Source organism: Pristiophorus japonicus, chromosome 1 (assembly GCF_044704955.1).
Source record: "Pristiophorus japonicus isolate sPriJap1 chromosome 1, sPriJap1.hap1, whole genome shotgun sequence".
Classification (NCBI taxonomy): domain Eukaryota; kingdom Metazoa; phylum Chordata; class Chondrichthyes; family Pristiophoridae; genus Pristiophorus; species Pristiophorus japonicus.
The window spans coordinates 47,618,815-47,640,594 of NC_091977.1; the positions used below are offsets into that span (position 1 = coordinate 47,618,815).

At 41.6% G+C, this 21,780-nt stretch overlaps 1 protein-coding gene across 5 annotated transcripts in view; it reads left to right on the forward strand.

Annotated features, from left to right (window-relative positions):
- Positions 1–21,780, forward strand: part of erbin (erbb2 interacting protein) — a 280,745-nt gene that overhangs the window by 141,543 nt on the left and 117,422 nt on the right. For 4 of the 5 annotated variants that reach the window (XM_070879386.1, XM_070879413.1, XM_070879395.1 and 1 more), the window contains 2 exons: positions 7,644–7,722; positions 18,148–18,237. In XM_070879386.1, the coding sequence (XP_070735487.1) occupies positions 7,644–7,722; positions 18,148–18,237 (169 nt within the window). Of the gene's footprint in view, positions 1–7,643; positions 7,723–16,186; positions 16,340–18,147; positions 18,238–21,780 lie in introns of those variants that run through there. The other variant, XM_070879422.1, reaches the window with a different exon arrangement.

Consider the following 21,780-nt stretch of genomic DNA (forward strand, 5'->3'; position numbering starts at 1 on the left):
TCTACTTAGACTGTACCTGAAGCATCTCCTCTTTAAAGGCTGCCCATTCCAGTACATTTTTGCCTGCCAGTCTTTAATTCCAGTTTACCCAGGCCAGATTCTGCCTCAGTTCGCTGAAATTAGCCCTCCTCCAGTTAATATCTTTATTCTAGATTTCTGTGCAGCACATTAACCTGTGGTGCTTTAAAATTAACTTTTTTTCAAAACAATGCCCTCAACAAGATTAGTTAATAAGCACAAAATTGTTTGAAAATGAAGAAATTTGTGGAATATATAGTTTTTCATCCATATGCACAACCTGTAATAATTCTGTCCAATAACTTTCCTCATTTAAACTCGTTTGATCAAGATTTTCTGTTCACTTACCTATGATTTAGTCATCAAACACTTGATTTCTGAGGTGAGTGGTTGATTGCTTAGCTTTGAGACCACCCAGGTCCATATCCAGCCTTGCTGAAGTGATGATGATCATCGCTGATTGGTCCTTCACTCACCACCTCTGACCCCCCCCCCCCCCCCCCCCCAAACTGATCCACCTTCCCCTTCCCCTGTACCCTCCATTTTCACTTTTCCCTCGAAGTGTAGGGGGAAGCAGAAGCAGATGGGGTGAGGAAAAGGGAGAGGAAGCAATGAAGATTACTGTCTGTTGAGAAAACAAAGGCTGTATGTAAAGGAGAGGAGGGGAGTGAGCGGGTGTTGAAAGTGGGGCACGTGAAGAAGGGAGCAGTGCAAACGGTTTGGTGAGGACTGCATAAGGGGTTGGTAGTGAAGGGGACAAGGTTGCGGGTAGAAGAGGAAGAAGATGGGGCGAAGGGGGGGATGAGGGTCAGGCACGAGTAAGGCTAATGGCCTGCATTTTTCCACATCCCTCAAAAATGCATCTGTCCTCATCCATCTGCTATTTTCACATTGACCTGACATCAAGTAATTACAAAGGAGTCTATTATCAGCAAGGGCAGACATCGATGACGAGGTCAAATCTGGCACCAAGCTTATGGTCTATAGGGCAGTAGTGGTACCCACTTTCCTATATGGCTGAGACGCAGACCATATACAGTAGACATCTCAAAGTGCTGGAGAAGTACCACCAGTGCTGCCTCCACAAGATCCTGCAAATCCATTGGGAGGATAGACGCACCAACGTCCGTGTCCCCGATCAAGCCACTATCCCCAACAGTGAAGCACTGACCACACTCGACCAGCTCCGTTGGGCAGGCCACATTGTCCACATGCCCGACACGAGACTCTCAAAGCAAATGCTCTATCGGAATTCCTACACTGCAAGCGAGCCCCAGATGGGCAGAGGAAACGTGCAACATCTCCACTGGCACCTGGGAATCCCTGGCCCAAGACCACCCAAAATGGAGGAAGAGCATCCAGGAGGGTGCTGAGCACCTCGAGTCTCGTCGCCAAGAGTATGCAGAAATCTTGGGCCTGGAGACGACTACGGTTGAACAGGTTCGCACTAGTTCTGTAGTTTAGTTCCACTCCAGTGCAGAGCTTGAGTGTGGGGAGGAGAATTGCAGCGAGGAAGATTGAGAAGAGGGTTACTAGTCATCAAGAGCACGTAGAAATCAAGCGCAGACAGTGGAAGGAGCGTGCGGCAAACCATATACAGCACCCACCCTTTCCTTCAACCACTGTCTGCCCCATCTGTGACAGAGACTGTAACTCCTGTATTGGACTGTGCAGCCACCTGAGAACTCACTGTTAAGAGTGGACTGCCTATGATGATGATGATGATGTTGATGACAAAGGAGAACGAGTAAACTAGCCAATAGAATGAATATCTTTGAAGGCACAGAGCGATGTTGTCTGGTTAAATTCTGCAATAACATGGGTGAAGGGAAGGAGATCTGTGATGGTCAATAGAATTAATTCTGGAATGGGACTAATTGAAAGCTGCATGTTCCAAAACTTTGAATGTAGGTTGTTTAGACTTCAACAGCAAAGTAGTGGAAGTGGTTAAAATGGGTCATTATTCCCTTTGATCAAAGCGTTCACTTTTTGGATGCGGCCACCTCAAGTCATCTTTTGCAGTCGAGACCAGTCATTCAATATTGTAAGTAATAGCTGCTTTGTCCATTTGCAACAGATATGTTAAATATACTTGAGGATCAATAGTCCAGTATGGATTGTCTGGAACTGATAACCTTGGGTAAATGTTGCTGAGAAACCATAAACATACAAAAAAAGTTTTTGTCTGCTCCAAGATAAGTGAGTTATCTGATTAATTTGAAAAAGTGAAATTAGTAGGGGACATGAACACTTGAACTTCAAATGTTTTATTTCAAATCGTGCTTTTGTTTCAGGTTTTATCTAAGTGTATTGCATATGAATTTGCATTAAATTTGCTTGATGCTTCTTTAATGCATTTCCCTACAAAATTATTTTAATATTTCCAAACACGAGTTGACTAATTTTGAAACCAAGAAGAAGGAGCAGAAATAATTTTATTCTACAACATTGCATGGTTTAACATGCTTTGTGTTTGGGCACCTGGAAATAAATGTCATGTGAATGGGGAAACTACAGCATTTTCAGTAAAGCTCTGAATAATGCAGTACAGCTCATTGCCACTCATTTGAAGAACTGTGAATCTTTTTAGATGTATAAATGGAATTCCTTTTATTGTGAGCATCAATTTACATTTCCAGAGATACTTCATAGTGCATGAAAAGGGAGGAAAATCCAGTCTCTTTGTAATGCCATCAGACTGACCTAAGTAACCATTCAGTAATTTTGTTTAGTTCTGTTAATTGGTTTGTATTTTAAGACTCTGGTATCATAAAAGCATGTTTGTAGGATTTCCACAAAAATAGCTCCGATATAGTGACCCGATTATAATTTAGTTAGTGCCCAATTAACATTTTTTGTAACTGGTTAAACTTATTGATTGTGGCGATATGATTTTAGATTTAATCAAACACATTGGGCCATAAAAACTCATGGAATGTGGGCATTGCTGACAAAGGCAGCATTTATTGACCATCCCTAATTGCACTTGAGAAGGTGGTGGTGAGGCACATTCCAGGATTGTGATCCAGCGACGATGAAGGAATGGCGATATACTTCCAAGTCGGGATGGTGTGCAACTTGCAGGTGTTGGTGTTCCCATGCACCTGCTGCCCTGGTCCTTCTAGTTGGTAGAGGTCGCGGGTTTGGGAGGTGCTGCCGAAGAAGCCTTGGTGAGTTGCTGCAGTGCATCTTGTAGATGGTACGCACTGCAGCCATGGTGCACCGGTGATGGAGGGAGTGAATGTTTAAGGTGGTGGATGAGGTGCCAATGAAGTGGGCTGCTTGGTGCTGGATGGTGTCGAGCTTCTTGAGTGTTATTTGCTGTCAAAGTAACGGTGAGGCTAATGGCACTTGCTGTTATTTATACGCAAATATTACAGCAATTTCAGGCGAGGGCGGGTGTGCGCATAAACATGGAATTTGAAAAGTTTCTATCCGAGATGCTCTGCTATTAGCTTTGTAAGAATTGCATTCTGTTGTCTGCCTCACCTTTGAAATGCATTGAATGCCTTGAAGTTGCTGTATTTGAATGGTGGATATGTACGAGGCTCGCCACAGAAAATTAAGACGTGTCCATTTCAATCTAAATAACCTTTTAATGTGATGTGTTAATTACTGCCAGCCAATCTTCCTGGCACTGAAAATTAACTATTTGGAAAATTAACTATAAAAGTGTGGAGTCTCATTCCTTCAGGTGTTTGTTGAAGATAATTTAGAATTCATTTTTTTAAATAATTTTCTTTTCTGTCTCTTTACTTTCTCTTGTTGTGTATCTCTTGCAATCTAATCTATCTTTTCCTCTTTATTCCTCTTTCTGTACCTGATTTGGCATTCAATTCACCCACTCTGATTTATACTTCCTTCTCAGTCTTCGCACTTTTAATTTCACAATCTTTTAATCTGATTAGTTAGAGAGATAGACAGTTGCTTGTGCTATCCCAGATGCCCGGTTTCCTTCACTGCGACATTATCAGCTTGCACTTTCAACAACATGCAATGCAAAATATCATTGAGATTAAACGGGCAAGGTAGGTCTAACTAATGGCGGACACTATTTGTTACCCTGCGATAGCAAATTATGGTCCATTGAATGCTTTGTCGAATTCAGTGACTAGAATCCAACATGCATTAAAGCTGAAGTCTTGGGTTACTGTTATACAGTCGGTACCAGCTACAGACTAGTACTTGCATAGAATGATGTAGAACTAGCTGATCAAAACTATGTTGCGAACATCACTTTGGTCGGGCAAAGTGAAGCCATGTGCATGTGTACTTAAATATATATACAAGACAAAGGTTGTTAACACTAAAATGTTTAAAAACCAATGCACTTTCTGAGAACTCTTGTACTGACTGCAGTTGCATTTCACCTTTACAAAGATGAAGCAGAGTAGATGTATTACTCTTGGTGAACTGATTCCAAGGTGTAGCAGTGGTCTTGTACGCAAGCCCTTTTACGAAATGAATGAGTAATAAACTTTAGGGTTGAGAGTATGCACCAAACTTGCAATTTAGGAAAAAAATGACCAATGTTTATCTTTGAGCTGTATTCTATGCAATGTATTAAATTTGTGTCCTACAATAGTTCTGATGAAGTGCTCTGTTGTCATGTAACAGATGGTTCTACGTACCAACCTGTTTCCACCGCAGACGCGATGGGCAGAATGGCCTCCTGTTCTGTACTGTACTGTTCTATATTCAGGGAGTTGCAATTTAATCACCCCATCCCAGATTTCTATCTAATTCAGCAGCTGGAATGAATATTTTTGGTTCATTCTGACTGAGTCACATATTCTTGTGTACAGAATTTACGTTAATTATATTGCTGAAAAGATCAACAGATTAGAATCTTGTCACGAGTTCTTTTAGTTTCCTGATTTACAATGTTTAACATCTAAGTTTTTGTCTGAATAAAATACTGGCAAAATCATCTGGTAGTGCACAATTGCTACTGCATAAAAATTTAATCTTTCAAGACTGAAAAGGTATACCAGCTTGCAGATTCTTAATGAGGTATTTCATTCCATGGTTGGTTGATGGGTGGTGGCTGTGGTATTGTACCTCTGCCAGTGTTCACCACCTTGTAATCTGTCGGAGAAATTGTACAAGTCACACAGTAGTGTGGTTTCAGTTTCAAGTGAGGCAGGGTTTTAAATTCTGCTCTTCTCATCGTAGTCATGTGCTCTGCTGTGCCACCTCACGCATTTTAATTTAGCTTCTGATTAAGGTTATTGTCAAATTTATTCGAGAACTGAAATGGATTGTGCATGGTCTGTGAAAGGGGGCTGCTTTGGGCAAAATACCTGTTTTCCCCCCCCCCCCCCCCACCTTTCAATAATTTGAAATGGGATGCTTTACATTTTAGTGTTTGCAATTCTGATGCTGATGTAATAGCATAACAACTTGTATTATTTAAATCTAAGGTTGTGTGGTGAAAAATACGCTTTCAGCAACCCCCACTAACTGGAACAAGCCGCCAGGATCATCCGCAAGCCTGTTCTGTGCATACGCTTCATGTCACGCTATGTGTACGAACAGCATGCTGCATTGTAGTACTCTAACTAAATCATGATTGTAATAGTAAGTGAAAAAGGCTGTTGCTCTGGTCTGCATTATTAGTTTCTGCTGGTCAGAACTAAGAAGCAGCTGCTCAGAATAGAAATCCTCACCATTGCAAATTCCTGGCTTTACAGCCATCTTTATTCCGAAATACCCAAATTCCTGAATTCATCATCAAGACCACTGATTTGCGATTTGCACAGGAAAATCAATCGCAGAATATGACCTCCAAACACCAGCAGCAATCTTGGAATTCCAATGTCATTAAAAAATGAATTTAATGTATTAAGTCTGTAAGATTTCTAAATCTCTGGCATTAAATTGACAGTGAGACTGATTATTTTAAAACAATTCGGAATAGTTTATTAAACATACACACATGCACATTTAACAGCAGTCGTCAGTTACCCTACGGATTTACTTAGTTACAACAGATACAATAATGATTTATAAAAAGGTATACATCACTTTCCGCTGACTGGCTGAGCACACGGCTTGCTGTTTCGGCTGGTCTTCAGCAGGAGGTCTGCATGTGCTCAGGGGAGAAGAGGGGAGAGAAAAATCTTTGGCTTGAGTTCTTATACCTCTCAAAGCCATTGTTCCTCAGAAGGACCCAGGATTGGATCTTGGTCCCAGGGCAGTTCCTTATTGGCTCTCCTCACCCATGTGTCTGCCATGATTAGGTTAATGGCTTTCCAATTAACACAATACACAAACACCATGCTGGCGGTCTGTGAGCTTCCATTTCGAATCTTTCAAAACTGTCTCTTCGTATAGTCTACACTTTCAACATGTATACATACACAGAATCAACGTTATTCCTGAACACTTATTCTTTCAAGTCACCATAAACCAGTGGCCTTGCTAATCACATTATAAAAGTATTTTTTGAGGGAAGACATTTTGAATGATAGTTTAAAACAATTTTAGGTGGGAAATTGTAGCTTTGAATCTTTCCAGTTTGGGTTGTTTAGTTTTGTTATTTGCAAATAAGAAGCTGAGGGATTTAAAAATGTTTTTATTTGTTCATGGCATGTGGATGTCGCTGGTAAAGCCAGCATTTATTGCCCATCCCTAATTGCCTTTGAAGGTGATGGTGAGCAGCCGCCTTGAATCGCTGTTCTATGTAGCGGTTTGGTGGCTTGCTAAGCCATTTCAGAGGGCAGTTAAGAGCCAACCACATTGCTGTGGTTCTGGAGTCACATACAGGACATTAGTGAACCCGATGGGTCTTTACAACAATCTGGTAGTTTCATGGTCACTGTTACTGACATCAGCTTTTTATTCCAGATTTATTTAATGAACTGAATTTAAATTCCCCAGCTGCCATGGTGGGATTTGACCTCGTGCTTCCGGATCTTGGGTCCAGGCCTCTGGATGACTAGTCCAGTAACATAACCACTATGCTACCATTCCCGATGATTGCTGCTGATAAATCTTTTACAATAAATCAATACATGGACTGTGTAATGACATTTGGTTGATTCTGATATTTAGGCTATTACAAATTGTTGAATTATAATACATCTTTTCACTGTCATCTGTGTTACAGTTGTCTGCAGTGAAACTTTGCGTGGAGCAGCCATTAGCAAGAGCTTCCGGCTTTATCAAAATACTAACAACATAACGCCTTTATTTAGTAGGTTTAGCTTCATTCAGTATTGCTGAAACTGAAGCCATCAGCAAAACTGTTTCTTTGCCTAATAAGATCCAGTTATTTTTCACTGTGCTATTTGCCAAAAGGAATGCAGTTTTCCTAGTGCATATGGCTGTAACAACAAGATTACAGTAGTTTAATCAGTCAGACTTGCCATTTAAGAAGCCATGGATGATTTATTGCAATGTAAATTTATCTACGCTTCATAATACTGAAACACATTTTAGACTAAACTAATAAAGTTCCAGAAAGAAATCTGAAAGGTCATTCAATATATATATCTGTGGAGTTTATTTCTAGGCACAATACACCCCTCATTTTGTTTTACTGAGTCCCTCTTTCACTTTACTATCTCTGCTAAATGAATGTATTGATTGCATATATTCAACAAATCTTGTGTGTCTTTCAGGGATTCAAGAATTTCCAGAAAATATCAAAAACTGCAAGGTCCTGTCTGTTGTTGAGGCCAGTGTAAATCCTATTTCAAAGTAAGTTTCCATTGACTTTTCCTCCAGTTGATTCATTTATGATCAACAGTTAATTTCTATGAACACAATGACATTTTATTTGTTTTGATGCAGCTGTGGCAGGATGGTCATGCGAAAGGATTTGGGTTTAGTCATTTTAGTTATTTGCACCATGTTTGGTTATAATATGTCACATTTACTTGAGTACTCCTTTTCTTTGCACAAGGTTAAAATTGTAATGGGGAAATCTTGGCTGTGATGCAAAATTGAAAAGAATATTTAAGTCTTTGCATTGATTTGTTTATAACATTGAGTATAATTCCACAAATATATATATATATATATATATATATTGAAAGTGGATTTAATTTTAAGTAAAATTCCTTCCTCATTCATAATTCTGAGTGCCAGCACTTTTTGTTCCCTTCAGTGCTCTTGGTGTGATGTGTGAAATTTAAATAGTTATCTTTGGTTAGAACTAGAGATATTGGGCTCAATTTTTGCCACCAGTGGGTGCCGTTATTTTGGCGTCCACTGATTTTTTTTTTTGAGCAATCTTGATTTTGCAACTTTCCTCAAAGTTTGTACACTGTCAGCAACTGTGGGAACTGGCGGATCTGGGTGAAAATGGATTTCTCCGCCGTTTTTGGCCATTTAAGCGATTTTCTCGAGCACCAATTTTTTTTTAAGGGCAGCGCAGAGTGGCCTTGAGTACTGATCAGAAAAACCTTAAGTTAAGAAAATCGGTGCTCAGGTCTGTATTGGAGCTATTTCTTTGCAGTTTAGTCTTCGTAAAAATAGTTTATAATCATGTTTTGTATGTTCCTTTTTCATCTCCACATTAAAGATTACTTGTTTTGGTGTTGGCTGCTCCCTGCTCCCGGTCCCACTGCAATCCCGAGCCGATTGTCCCCCACCCTTCACTGCAACCCCAGGCCGAATGCCACCCCAGTCCTGCTGCAATCCCGGGCAATCACTGTCGCACCCCCCCCCCCCCCCCCCCCCCCCCATGCTCCCCTGCTGCTGCAAGCCCTGGCTGTGGAACTTCAACTCGCAGGTGGAGCTTCAGCCCTCTGTGCGCATCTCTCGTTAGCCTGGTAACCTCCCTCAGTGTGCCACTCGTTACCTTGGCAACCTCCGCTTTTGCCGCAGACTTGAAGCTCCACCCCCAGATTTAACTTTGGGTACTGCAGTGGCAAAATTTAATTTTACTTTGGCGAAAGTTCCAACTTTCTTTTCCCGACGCAATCGGGCACACAAAAATCAGCTGTACATACTCCTGGGTGCCAAAAATCGTCGGAGAGGAACATTGAGCCCGATAGAATCTATGGTACAGAAGGAGGTCATTTCTTATTTCCAGTTCGGAATAGTGACATAATCTTAGTTGGGTTCGATGTAAAAATTGACAAGGAATATTGAAGAGTTAAAGCTGAGGGTGCTTGACTGAAATAAGGCCAAGTTTAGTGAGATCTGAAGGGCCGAAATTTGCTCAGCAGAAAAGTTAACAAACCAACTGGGATATCTTCAAATATGAGGGGTATAGAATAAAAACTAAATATATTCAAAGTATAGTTTCATGATTAAATAGTGCTCAAAATGAACCCAAGTTAAAATTGTGTGTAATAATGTTAGGATTAATAATCCTAAAGAAATCATGAATATAGAAACTGTATTAGGGAGATGAAAAAGCAGATTAGAAGAGTGAAAAGGGAATATGATAAATATTCTAGCAGATAATATAAATGGTAATTTTAAGAATTTTTATAAAGATGTAAAAAGTCAAAGAATAGTTACAGGGACTTAGAAGCAAAGAGGGAGTTTAATTGTGAGAGATGATAGAATCATAGAAAATTACAACACAGAAAGAGGCCATTCAGCCCATCGTGTCCATGTCGGTAGCAAAAGAGCTACTCGGCCTAATCCCACCTTCCAGCACTAGCCTTGTAAACATAAAAACATAGGAAATAGGTGCAGGAGTAGGCCATTCGGCCCTTCGAGCCTGCACCACCATTCAATATGATCATGGCTGATCATGCAACTTCAGTACCCCATTCCTGCTTTCTCTCCATACCCCTTGATCCCATTAGCTGTAAGGGCCACATAGAAACATAGAAAATAGGTGCAGGAGTAGGCCATTCGGCCCTTCTAGCCTGCACCGCCATTCAATGAGTTCATGGCTGAATATTTTGAATATATCTAACAAACTAGCCTCAACAACTTTCTGTGGTAGAGAATTCCACAGGTTCACAATTCCCTGAGTGAAGAAGTTTCTCCTCATCTCGGTCCTAAATGGCTTACCCCTTATCCTCAGACTGTGACATCTGGTTCTGGACTTCCCCAACATCGGAAACATTCTTCCTGCATCTAACCTGTCCAATCCCGTCAGAATTTTATATGTTTCTATGAGATCCCCTCATTCTTCTAAACTCCAGTGAATACAGGCCCATTCGATCCAGTCTCTCCTCATATGTCAGTCCTGCCATCCCGGGAATCAGTCTGGTGAACCTTTGCTGCACTCCCTCAATAGCAAGAATGTCCATCCTCAGATTAGGGGGCAAAAACTACACAATATTCCACGTGAGGCCTCACCAAGGCCCTGTACAACTGCAGTAAGATCTCCCTGCTCCTATACTGCAATCCTCTCACTATGAAGGCCAACATGCTATTTGCCGCCTTCACCACCTGCTGTAGCTGCATGCCAACTTTCAATGATGTACCATGACACCCAGGTCTCTTTTCCTAATCTATCACCATTCAGATAATAATCTGCCTCCCTGTTTATGCCATCAAAGTGGATCACCTCACATTTATCGACATTATACTGCATCTATCATGCATTTGCCCACTCACCTAACCTGTCCAAGTCACCCTGCAGCCTCTTAGCGTCCCCCTCACAGCTCACACCGCCACCCAGCTTAGTGTCATCTGCAAACTTGGAGATATTACACTCAATTCCTTCACCTAAATCATTGATGTATATTGTAAAGAGCTGGGGTCTCAGCACTGAGCCCTGCGGCACCCCACTAGTCACTGCCTGCCTTTCTGAAAAGGACCCGTTTATCCCGACTCTGCTTCCTGTCTGCCAACCAGTTCTCTATCCACGTCAATACATTACCCCCAATACCATGTGCTTTCATTTTGCACAACAATCTCTTGTGTGGGACCTTGTTAAGCGCTTTGAAAGTTCAAATACACCACATCCACTGGTTCTCCCTTGTCCACTCTACTAGTTACATCCTCAAAAAATTCGAGAAGATTTGTCAAGCATGATTTCCCTTTGATAAATCCATGCTGACTTGGACTGATCCTGTCACTGCTTTCCAAATGTGCTGCTATTTCATCTTTAATAATTGATTCCAACATTTTCCCCACTACCGATGACAGGCTAACCGGTCTATAATTCCCCGTTTTCTCTCTCTCCCTAATTTTTTTAAAAAGTGGTGTTACATTAGCTACCCTCCAGTCCATAGGAACTGATCCAGAGTCTATAGACTGTTGGAAAATGATCACCAATGCATCCACTATTTCTAGGGCCACTTCCTTAAGTACTCTGGGATGCAGACTATCAGGCCCTGGGGATTTATCGGCCTTCAGTCCCATCAATTTCCCTAACACAATTTCCTGACTAATAAGGATTTCCTTCAGTTCTTCCTTCTCGCTAGATCCTCTGTCCCCTTGTATTTCCAGAAGGTATTTGTGTCTTCCTTCGTGAAGACAGAAGCAAAGTATTTGTTCAATTGGTCTGCTTTTCCTTTCTGTCTATCCTTCCTGGATGTTGAGTTCGGCCTCAGCTTGAGTAATGTGGCCAATTCTAGGCACCACACTTTAGGAAGGATGTCCAGGCCTTTGAGAGGATGCAGAGGAGATTTACCAGAATGATCCCATAGATGAGGGTCTTCAGATATGTGAAGAGATATATGGTGGAGTAAATAAGGCAAAACGTTTTCCATTGCTGATTGGTTTGGTAACCAGAGGACGCTGATTTAAGATAATTGTCAAAAGAGCCAGAGAGCAGATGAGAAGATTTTTTTTTTTTTTTTACAGTTTTATAATCTGGAATGCACTACCTGAAAAGGTGGTAGAATCAAATTCTATCATAACTTTCAAAACAGAATTTTATATATATTTGAAAAGGAAAAAAATTAGAGCTATGGGAAAAGAGCAGGGGGAGGGGAGTGTGATTAATTGGATAGCTCGTTCAAAGAGCCGGCACAAGCAGGATGGGACAACAAGCCTCCTGTGCTATAAGATTATATGATAGAAAAGGAATTGGTTGTTGAAAGCTGAACGGTGTATGTATAAGGCACGAGGTCCTGAAGTCGTGCAACCTAAGCTATTGAATGAAGTCAGAGGAGATAGTGGAGGCTGTGGTCACAATATTTCAATCTTCAAATGCAAATTGTGCTGTGGAACTGGAGAGCAGCCAACGTAGTCCCATTAATCAGGAAGGGAGAGATGGATAAATGATGCATTTAATGTTAGTTGTGGGCAAACTCTTACAATCCATAATACAAGTTAAAATTAATGAGCATTTAGACATGGGTGGGTTAATCGATGACTGCCAACATGGATTTGTTAAAGGTAAGTAATGTTTGACATATGTAATCGGGCTTTAGAAAAAATTATGATGGCTAAAGGGAATGCAGTAGATGTAGCCGAAATGATGTGTCTCATTTTGGAAAAAAAATCAAACGAATGGTGCAACAGGAAATATAGCAGCATGGATATAAAATTGGCTGGTGGACAGGAAACCAAGTTGGGATAAATGGGTGTTGCTTTAATTGGTGAAGGGTTAGAAGTGGTATACCACAGGGATTTGCTTTTGTTACCTTTTTTATCTGTGGATGATTTGGATTGGGCATGGAAAATATAATCTCAATTTGCTGACAAATCGAAAGCAGCAGATTTGCCAAATGACAGATTGTAAAAGACTTCAGAAAGCCCGAAACCAGTTAGAGAAATGAGCTGACGGGTGACATACAATTTAATATGGATAAGTGCGAGTCCAAATAAGACATGGGAATAGAAATTTTTTTTTTTTCACGAACTAGAGTTCTTTCATGACCTCGGGAAGTCCCAAAGTGCTTCACAGCTAATGAAGTACTTTTTGAAGTGTAGCCACTGTTGTAGCACAATAGCAAATTTGCATTCAACAAGGTTTACAAACCGCAATAAGATGGTTGCTGTTGTTGGAGGACAATCAGCACAGCCCCAGGACATCGCTGCGGGAATTCCTCAGGGCAATGTCCTAGGCCCAACCATCTTCTGCTGCTTCATCCATGACCACCTCACCAGCATAAGGACAGAAGTGGAGATGTTCGCTGATTGCACGATGTTCACTTCTGTTCGCAATTCCTCAGATAATGAAGCAGTCTATGCCTGCATGCAGCAAGACCTGGACAAAATCCAGGCTTGGGCTGATAAGTGACAAATAACATTTACACCACACATACCAGGTAATCATCTCCAACAAGAGAGTCTAACCACCGCCCTTGACATTTAACGGCATTATCATCGTCTAATTTCCCCCACCATCAACATCCCGGGTGGTCACCATTGACCAGAAATTTAACTGGACCAGCCACATAAATACCGTGGCTAGAAGAGCTGGGTGTTTTGTGGCAAGTGACTCACCTCCTGACTCCCCAAAGCCTTTCCAGAATCTACAAGGCACAAGTCAAGTGTATGATGAAATACTCTCCACTTGCTTGGATGAATGTAGCTCGACACCATCCAGGACAAAGAAGTCCACTTGATCGACACCCCATCCACCACCTTAAACATTCACTTCCTCCACCACCGCACACCGTGGCTGCAGTGTGTACCATCTACAAGATGCACTGCAGCAACTCGCCAAGGTTTCATCGACTGCACCACATAAAACTGACCACCTCTACCACCTAGAAGGACAAGGGAACACCATCGCCTCCAAGTTCCCTTCCAAGTTACGCACCATCCTGACTCGGAAACATAACTCTGTTCCTTCATCATCCAAAATCCTGGAACTCCCTCCCTAACAGCATTGTGGGGGCACCTTCATCACATGGACTGCAGTGGTTCAAGAAGACGGCCCACCACCACCTTCTCGAGGGCACTTAGGGATTGGTAATAAATGCTGGCTTTGCCAGTGATACCCACATCCCATGGCTGAATAATTTTTTTTTAAATTATCAACTTTATTTAATTTTACAGTTGCTATAATGGTGCACTCTGAGTACACAGTCATACCAACTTTGATATTGACTGTGAGTTCTGGATTCCAAATGCATGTGCTAAATCCCGAACTTGTGATCTGTCAGATTTCAACTGCGCATTGGCTTCGCTGCATGTCTCACCTACCAGTCAAATCAACGTGCTGGTGAAAAGTTGGGCTAATTGCCCACCTACTGCGCATTAATTACCTTGGTCTACAGGGCTGTAGTAATACCTGCCCTCCTGTATGGCTCAGAGACATGGACCATGTACAGTAGACACCAAGTTGCTGGAGAAATATCACCAACGATGTCTCCGCAAAATCCTACAATCCCTAGGAGGACAGGCGCACCAACATCAGCGTCCTCATTCAGGCTAACATCCCCAGCATTGAAGCACTGACCACACTCGATCAGCTCTGCTGGGCAGGCCACATAGTCTGCATGCCAGACACGAGACTCCCAAAGCAAGTGCTCTACTCAGAGATCCTTCAAGGCAAACGAGCCAAAGGTGGGCAGCGGAAACGCTACAAGGACACCCTCAAAGCCTCCCTGAAAGTGCGACATCCCCACTGACACCTGGGAGTCCCTGGCCCAAGATCGTCCTAAGTGGAGGAAGTGCATCCGAGAGGCCGGTGAGCGCCTTGAGTCAATGCCGAGAGCATGCAGAAATCAAGCGCAGGCAGCGGAAAGAGCGTGCGGCAAACCAGCCCCACCCACCCCTTCCCTTGACGACTATCTGTCCCACCTGTGACAGTCTGTGGCGCTCGTATTGGACTGTCCAGCCATCAAAGAACTCACTTCAGGAGTGGAAGCAAGTCTTCCTCGATTCCGAGGGACTGCCTATGATGATGAATTACCTTGAAAATGTTTACATCTGGTCCAAACAGGCACAGGAGCCTGATACATTCAGTCCCTTCTTCCAAGTCGTTAATATGTGCAACGTAGCCAAGTTTGCCGCTGGTACAAAGATGGGAGGAAAAGCAATGTGTGAGGAGGACACACAAAATCTGCAAAAGGACATAGACAGGCTAAGTGAGTGAACAAAAATTTGGCAGATGGAGTATAATGTCCAAGTGTGAGGTCATGCACTTTGGCAGAAAAAAAAATCAAAGAGCAAGTTATTATTTAAATGGAGAAAGATTGCAAAGTGCCGCCGTACAGCGGGACCTGGGGGTACTTGTGCATTAAATACAAAAGGCTAGTATGCAGGTACAGCAAGTGATCAGGAAGGCCAATGGTATTTTGGCCTTCATTGCAAAGGGGATGGAGTATAAAAGCAGGGAAGTCTTGTTACAGCTACATAAGGTATTGGTGAGGCCACACCTGGAATACTGCGTGCCGTTTTGGTTTTCATATTTATGAAAGGATATATTTGCTTTGGAGGCAGTTCAGAGAGGGTTCACTAGGTTGATTCCGGAGATGAGGGGGTTGACTTGTGAGGAAAGGTTGAGTAGGTTGAGCCTCTCTCTACTCATTGGAATTCAGAGGAATGAGAGGTGATCTGCTCAATGTATAAGATTATGAGGGGGCTTGACAAGGTGGATGCAGAGAGGATATTTCCGCTGATGGGGGAGACTAGAACTATAGGGTATGATCTTAGAATAAGGGGCCGCCCATTTAAAACGGAGAGGAGGAGAAATTTCTTCTGAAGGTTATAAATCTGTGGAATTCGCTGCCTTAGAGAGCTGTGGAAGCTGGAACATTGAATACATTTAAGACAGAAATAGATATTTTCTTAAACGATAAGGGGTTATGGGGAGAGGGTGGGGAAGTGTAGCTGAGTCCAAGATCAGATCAGCCATGATCTTATTGAATGGCGAAGCAGGCTCGAGGGACAGTATGGCCTACTCCTGTTCTTATGTAAGGCGAGGGTGGATGAGAAAATTGTGTTCGTGTCTGAGTCGATAAAAATTTTGAAAGAAACTTTCATTTTTTTCGAGTTAGAAAACAAGGCCTTTTTGTGTCAGTCTTTACTGCCCAAAAGCCTTTTGTAGTTTTGCTTTAATTATTTCCCAACTTCTATTTAGATCTGATTTAATTCACTTTTGTGATTTGTTCATGTTATGACATTTAAACACTCGATTTTAGATTATTGAAATTAAAAGTTAATTGGTCTAAAAGAGGAGAAACAAATTTGATAGGACTATTGACTAATTCTAGGTTTGTGTATTATAATCTTTGTGTATTAAATACTATTGCAATGATCGTAATTTATTAATAAAATTGCATTTATCGCTGCTAAATTATTTAAAATGAGTGTGGGCAAATCAGCAAACTCCTCCCTTTCCTAATTCCCCAAAAGTCAGGAAGTGAATGGAACATCACCCCACGTGATCCCAGGTTCGCATATGCACAATGGTGCACCCCTGGGATCCGTGGGCCACTACACTGCGCACAACTCTGCAGCGTTTGAAAGCAACTTTGCGAAGGGAGATTTGCACGAGGTAAGTGCAGATTTTGTTCGGATGTGGGTGATGTATGCCTTAGCTACGCCGCGGACTGCGAATTCAGGGCCGCACTGTTTTAGGGCCACATTGTCTGCATGCCCGACATGACACTCCCTAAGCAAGCGCTCTACTCTGAACTCCTACACAGCAAGCAAGCCCTGGGTGGGCAGAGGAAACCTTTCAAAGCCCCCTTGATAAAGTGCAACATCCCCACTGACAACTGGGAATCCCTGGCCCAAGACCACCCTAATTGGAGGGAGAGCATCCGGGAGGGCACTGAGCACCTCGAGTCTCGTCGCTGAGACCATGCAGAAATCAAGCGCAGACAGCAGAAGGAGCGTGTGACAAATCAGGCTCCCAACCCACCCTTTCCTTCAACCACTCTCTGCCCCACCTGCGACAGAGACTGTAATTGTGCAGTCCAATGCGGGAATCACCCGAGAGCTCATTTTTTTTTTAAGAGTGGAAGCAAATCTTTCTTGATTTTGAGGTTACTGCCTATGATGATGATGATTGATTGAGGAATAAATACTGACCAGGATACTGAGACAAACCCCCTGCTCCTCTTTGATAGTTTTATAAATTGGGGTATGGAGTGCAAGAGTTAAGAGGAGATTCAATAGAGGTTTCCAATATTATGAAGGGTTTTGATAGACTGAATAGGGAAAGACTTATTTCTTCTGGGTGGGGAGTCAGTGGCAAAGGGTTATTAATTTAAAGTGGCCAAGTTAGGAGAAATGTCTTCATGGAGAAAGTTACTGGAGCATAGTATGCTGTGCCAGAGGGGATGGTTGAGACAGAAACCATTTAAGGGAAAATGGAATACATTTTTGAAGTATAGGAATATAGAGGATTGTTGGGAGAGAGCCGGATAGTGCAATTAGATTTGGATTATTGTAGCAAGCAACTGGCACAGACATATTGAGCCAAATGTGTTGTAACCTATCCATTGCCCGTACTAGTGTTTTTTGAATGAGAAAATGCCATTCAGTTTATCCAGTTGGCTGCTGCATTTTACAATCTAGCATTACCATTGTTGTTCTTTGTCAGATCAATTCCTAATTATTTTTTTTTCCTCATGTTTCAAATGAATTGGAATCCATTGCAGTTTGTCCTAACCAATTCCACAAGTCAATGGCTCCAGGTGAAGTTATTTCCTGAATGGCACGGACTTTCTGTGGGGTGTGGGGTGGGGTGGAGAAAATGTATTTTGAAAACTGTTTGTTGGTGAGTGGGGTGGATGAGACCTGCGTCAATTGTAGCACATCATGCAAGTGAAGCAAGGATTTGTTTTCATGCAATTTTGAGATGCTGTATCCCGTCTTTGTAAGCACAAACTTGCATTAGAAACCTTGTTTTAAATTTCTTGAACAGCCTAACTTCATGGCTCAGTGATCCAAAAATTGGAATAATTCCTGACCACCTTCGCTGCAATGTTTTCCGCTGTCTCAAGGGCAATACTCATCCATTTGTTTTCACAGTGGCAGCACTGTTGAAATGACAATTTGCTGCATTGATTCATTACACATTCGAGAGCCAATAACTATTATAAGTAATGTTCTGCCCAGTTTGAGTTGAGATTTCAAATAAAATGGGCCATGTACGAGATATCTAATATGGCCATCCCATATTTTTAAGAATTTTAAGAATGAACATCAGATCTGAAGAAAATGTAGTTGAGCCTTTTTATAGCAGAATTGTTAAAAATGTTCATTTCAATATTGTTATATATACACCTGATAAAATTTCCCTGGAGCTCATTCAGAAAATTGAACAGTTTTCCATTTTCTTCCCCTCCCTTCTAGGCTTCCGGATGGCTTCACACAGTTACTGAACCTGACTCAACTTTACCTAAATGATGCCTTTTTGGAGTTTTTGCCAGCAAATTTTGGAAGGTAATAACCTCGTTTATGCTATTAGTTTGAATCAATTAAAGCTTCTCTTCTATCTGAATGGCATTTGTTCAGTACAGGTTGAATCGCCCTTATCCAGAAATCCCTTATCTGGAACGATTTCCGGCCACCGGGTGGGTCATGCGCAGAACTCCGACATGAACAAATTGAAGTCCTTCCTTGCTGACTCCTGCAATCGCTGGCCTGACTCCACGATCCATCCCCCCCCCCCCCCGATCTCTTTGCCACACTGCCAGCCAGCCCCAATATCCCCTTGCTTAGTACCTGTACCATCCAATTTAACATGACCACCCCTCATTTGCTAAAATCCCATATCCAGAACAGGCCAGGTCAGAGGGTTCCAGATAAGGGAGGTTCAACCTGTACTGTAATGCGTTCCTTTCAAGCTGTCCCATTCCCTACTTTTTCTCTTTTTTTTTAAATAACCATGTAGCATACCTCATCAGTAAAATAGTAAATACTTCTCTAGATCTGTGGGTGGCTGATGGAGATGTCCATGAGTAGCCTAGTTGATTCGGTCTATTTTTTTCTCCATGGAGGATAGTACATCATCTGCCATGACATATTTTCCAGTTGATCCTTTTTTCTTGTTGCACAAGTGTAGATTTGTAAGAGAACTAAAATATTTGTATGCATGCAAAAAGCCATCCCACATGCACATGTCTGAAATGTGAGTCGAGCAATAAAATTTTGTGTTTCGGACCTTGGATGTGCATTTTTAAACATTATTTAAATGTACATTGTGCATTTAATGTTGCTACCTTGTTGCTCAGTTGAGCAAAAGGTGGGCTAAATGATGCAATGAACATTTTTTTGACCTGTGATATATTCTTGTGGCAGGGGTTAAAAATGCTATACTTTGGTAGTGTGTTTAAATATATTGGAAGTTTTATTCCCACCAAGTGTTACTTTCAGTGATGGTGATTAATTCCAAGTGGCCTCTGGTTCCAGGTGTAGTATCACAAATAGTAATCAAGCTGTTTATCCCGCTTTCAATTTTTTTTAAAAAGCAAATGTGAGCAGCAGAGTGATTTGTGAGGATGAAGTAGAGGTCCTTTGCTTAAAATTATCTTCATGAATCCGTACTGTTGCTTTTCAGCCTTCCGTTCGCACATGCTTTGCACCATAGTGTGAAACTGATCTATTCACACTGCTGTGAAAGTTGCACTGCTAGGTCGGCTAATAATCATAAGATTACACCAGGGTGAAAGGCATTTTGATGCCCTGCATATCTGGAAAAGTCTCCGTGTTTTGTATAATGGATTTTGTGATAGCGCTATTTGAAGTTGGTCACCTAGCTGGGAAAACAAGGTCGATCGATGTAGGTAAAATCTATGTTGGCTTTTGTAGAATACTGCTAAAATGTACCTGATACTCTTTTAAATAAAAGAATCGACTTAATAAGATGATGGCTTGTTTTAGTATCTGTTGCAGGTGCTTGTGTTCATCATCATCTCTAAATGAGATGTTCACTTCCTGTAATGGAATATATGAATAAAAATGAATTCATCTTGGAAGCGCAGATTCTTGGGAAGGGGGGGGGGGGGAACTATTTGAAAGCTGCTCCATCTAGAATTCAAACACTTCCATATAAATAATGGATGCCAAATGCACCAAGAAATGTGTAATATAAACAAAATGTTACTTTACATGTTTATTTCTTCATAATACTTGGATAAAGCTACATCTGTGCATTCATCTATTTAAATATTGAGATGAAACTCTCACTGCAATTAGGAAAGCAATGGACTGCTGTATTTACATAATCTTAAAAGAAATGTGAATTAGAATATCTTGGCATATTTTATTTTTTCTACTTAAATAGTTGACCCAGAAAGAGCTTGTTTTCACTTAATGGCATATGCAGAAAGCCTCGAGTACATGGCAATCAGCACTTGCTGTTCAGTATTGAGTTCTAACTGTATATGGGTTTGGTTAACAAGTTACCCAGCTATCTTAAAGCACACGCATCATCTTGTTGTAATTCTGACTGACATTTTTTTCCTTTGGCAATTATATGCACCAAAAATAATTACAACTTGAAATGTGTATTGTACAAGGGCTATTTTCCAGTTTCTGATGAGCGGTGTACTAATTGTTTTGTAAAATGTAGCCGAGAGACAGTGTGCCACCATTTTCTCATGTTTTGTTTTAAAGCAATTGTAATGTGCACTTGATCCAAGTCATCCTTTTGTGCATTCAAACCTTAATAAAAAGGAAAAAAACTGGATCTGCTAGAAGTACACACCAGGTCAGTCAGAATCTGAAAAGAGAAAAGAAAAGGTTATGATATTTTGGATATGTACTTTTCATCGGAACAGTTCTACGTATAATTCGTAATGCCACAAATCTGCACAAGTTGCGTGATGATGGCAAGCGGTTACCATATTTCTTTTGTGCATATGAATATAATACTTTAGAGATCCTCGCCCCATCAACTTAATGAATAAATGAATCTGAAACTACACACATTTTATATTGAAATGTTAGAGGTTGTAGGCAAAAAAAAATTTTTAGTACCTGGAGCTAGCCTGGAGGGCGTTCCCTCGTTCTCGTGTGGGATAAGTTCCCAGCACAGACCAAAGTTTCTTTTCCATGGTGCCTCATCACATCCATAACTATTCTGCGCAATGTTCACAAAATGTAGTTAATACGATGATTTTTTTTTTGTTGAACTTGCCAGTTCCTTGAGTCCATTTCTCAAGCATGTACTCTTTTATCTTTGTTGAATCTCATCAAGCTCTTCTTATATGTGTGGTTCTGTCTTCCGCCAGGATGTTTATTTCATCAACTTTGCTTTCAATTTCCATCCCTCCGTGGCCTTCACATGGTACATCTGTGACTCTTCCTCAACTTCTCTGGGCTAGAGTTTCCTCTCAATTCGCTCATTTGCCATCCAGTTACTGCCCGGAAGTAAATTCCACAGTCATTACTGCCGGGCGATATTCGATACTGTCCGCCATATATTGCTGCCCAAATATAGCCCAAAATGGAAGTTTCATCATTAAGATCCGTTTAACACCGGACCTTAATACCGGCCAGAAAAAGCAGGTCATACAGGATCTTAAGTAAGCGGTATGGACACAGATCTGACAGGTTTGTTTGATGTTACACAGATCTTTATAGTTCTCCACAGCTTGATGTATTTTTAAATGCATTGTAGTATTTTCTACTATTAGGCAATAATATAAATGGTGTAATAAAGCCTTATTTACTCCATTAGTCTATCTCACTCACTAGTCTCTTTCTCTCCCCCCACCCATCTCTCTTTGCCCGGCCCACCCCCCACCCATCTCTCTCTCACTTCCCCCCCCCCCCCCCCCCCCCCAGTCTGTATCTCTCGTGCCCCCGTCTGTCTGTCTGTCTCTCTCTCTCTCCCTCCCTCTCTCTCTCTCTCTCTCTCTCTCTCTCTCTCTCTCTCTCTCTCTCTCTCTCTCTCTCTCTCTCTCTCTCTCTCTCTCTCTCTCTCTCTCTCTCTCTCTCTGTGTCCCTCCCTCCACAACCCCCTGTGTCTCCTCCTCCCCC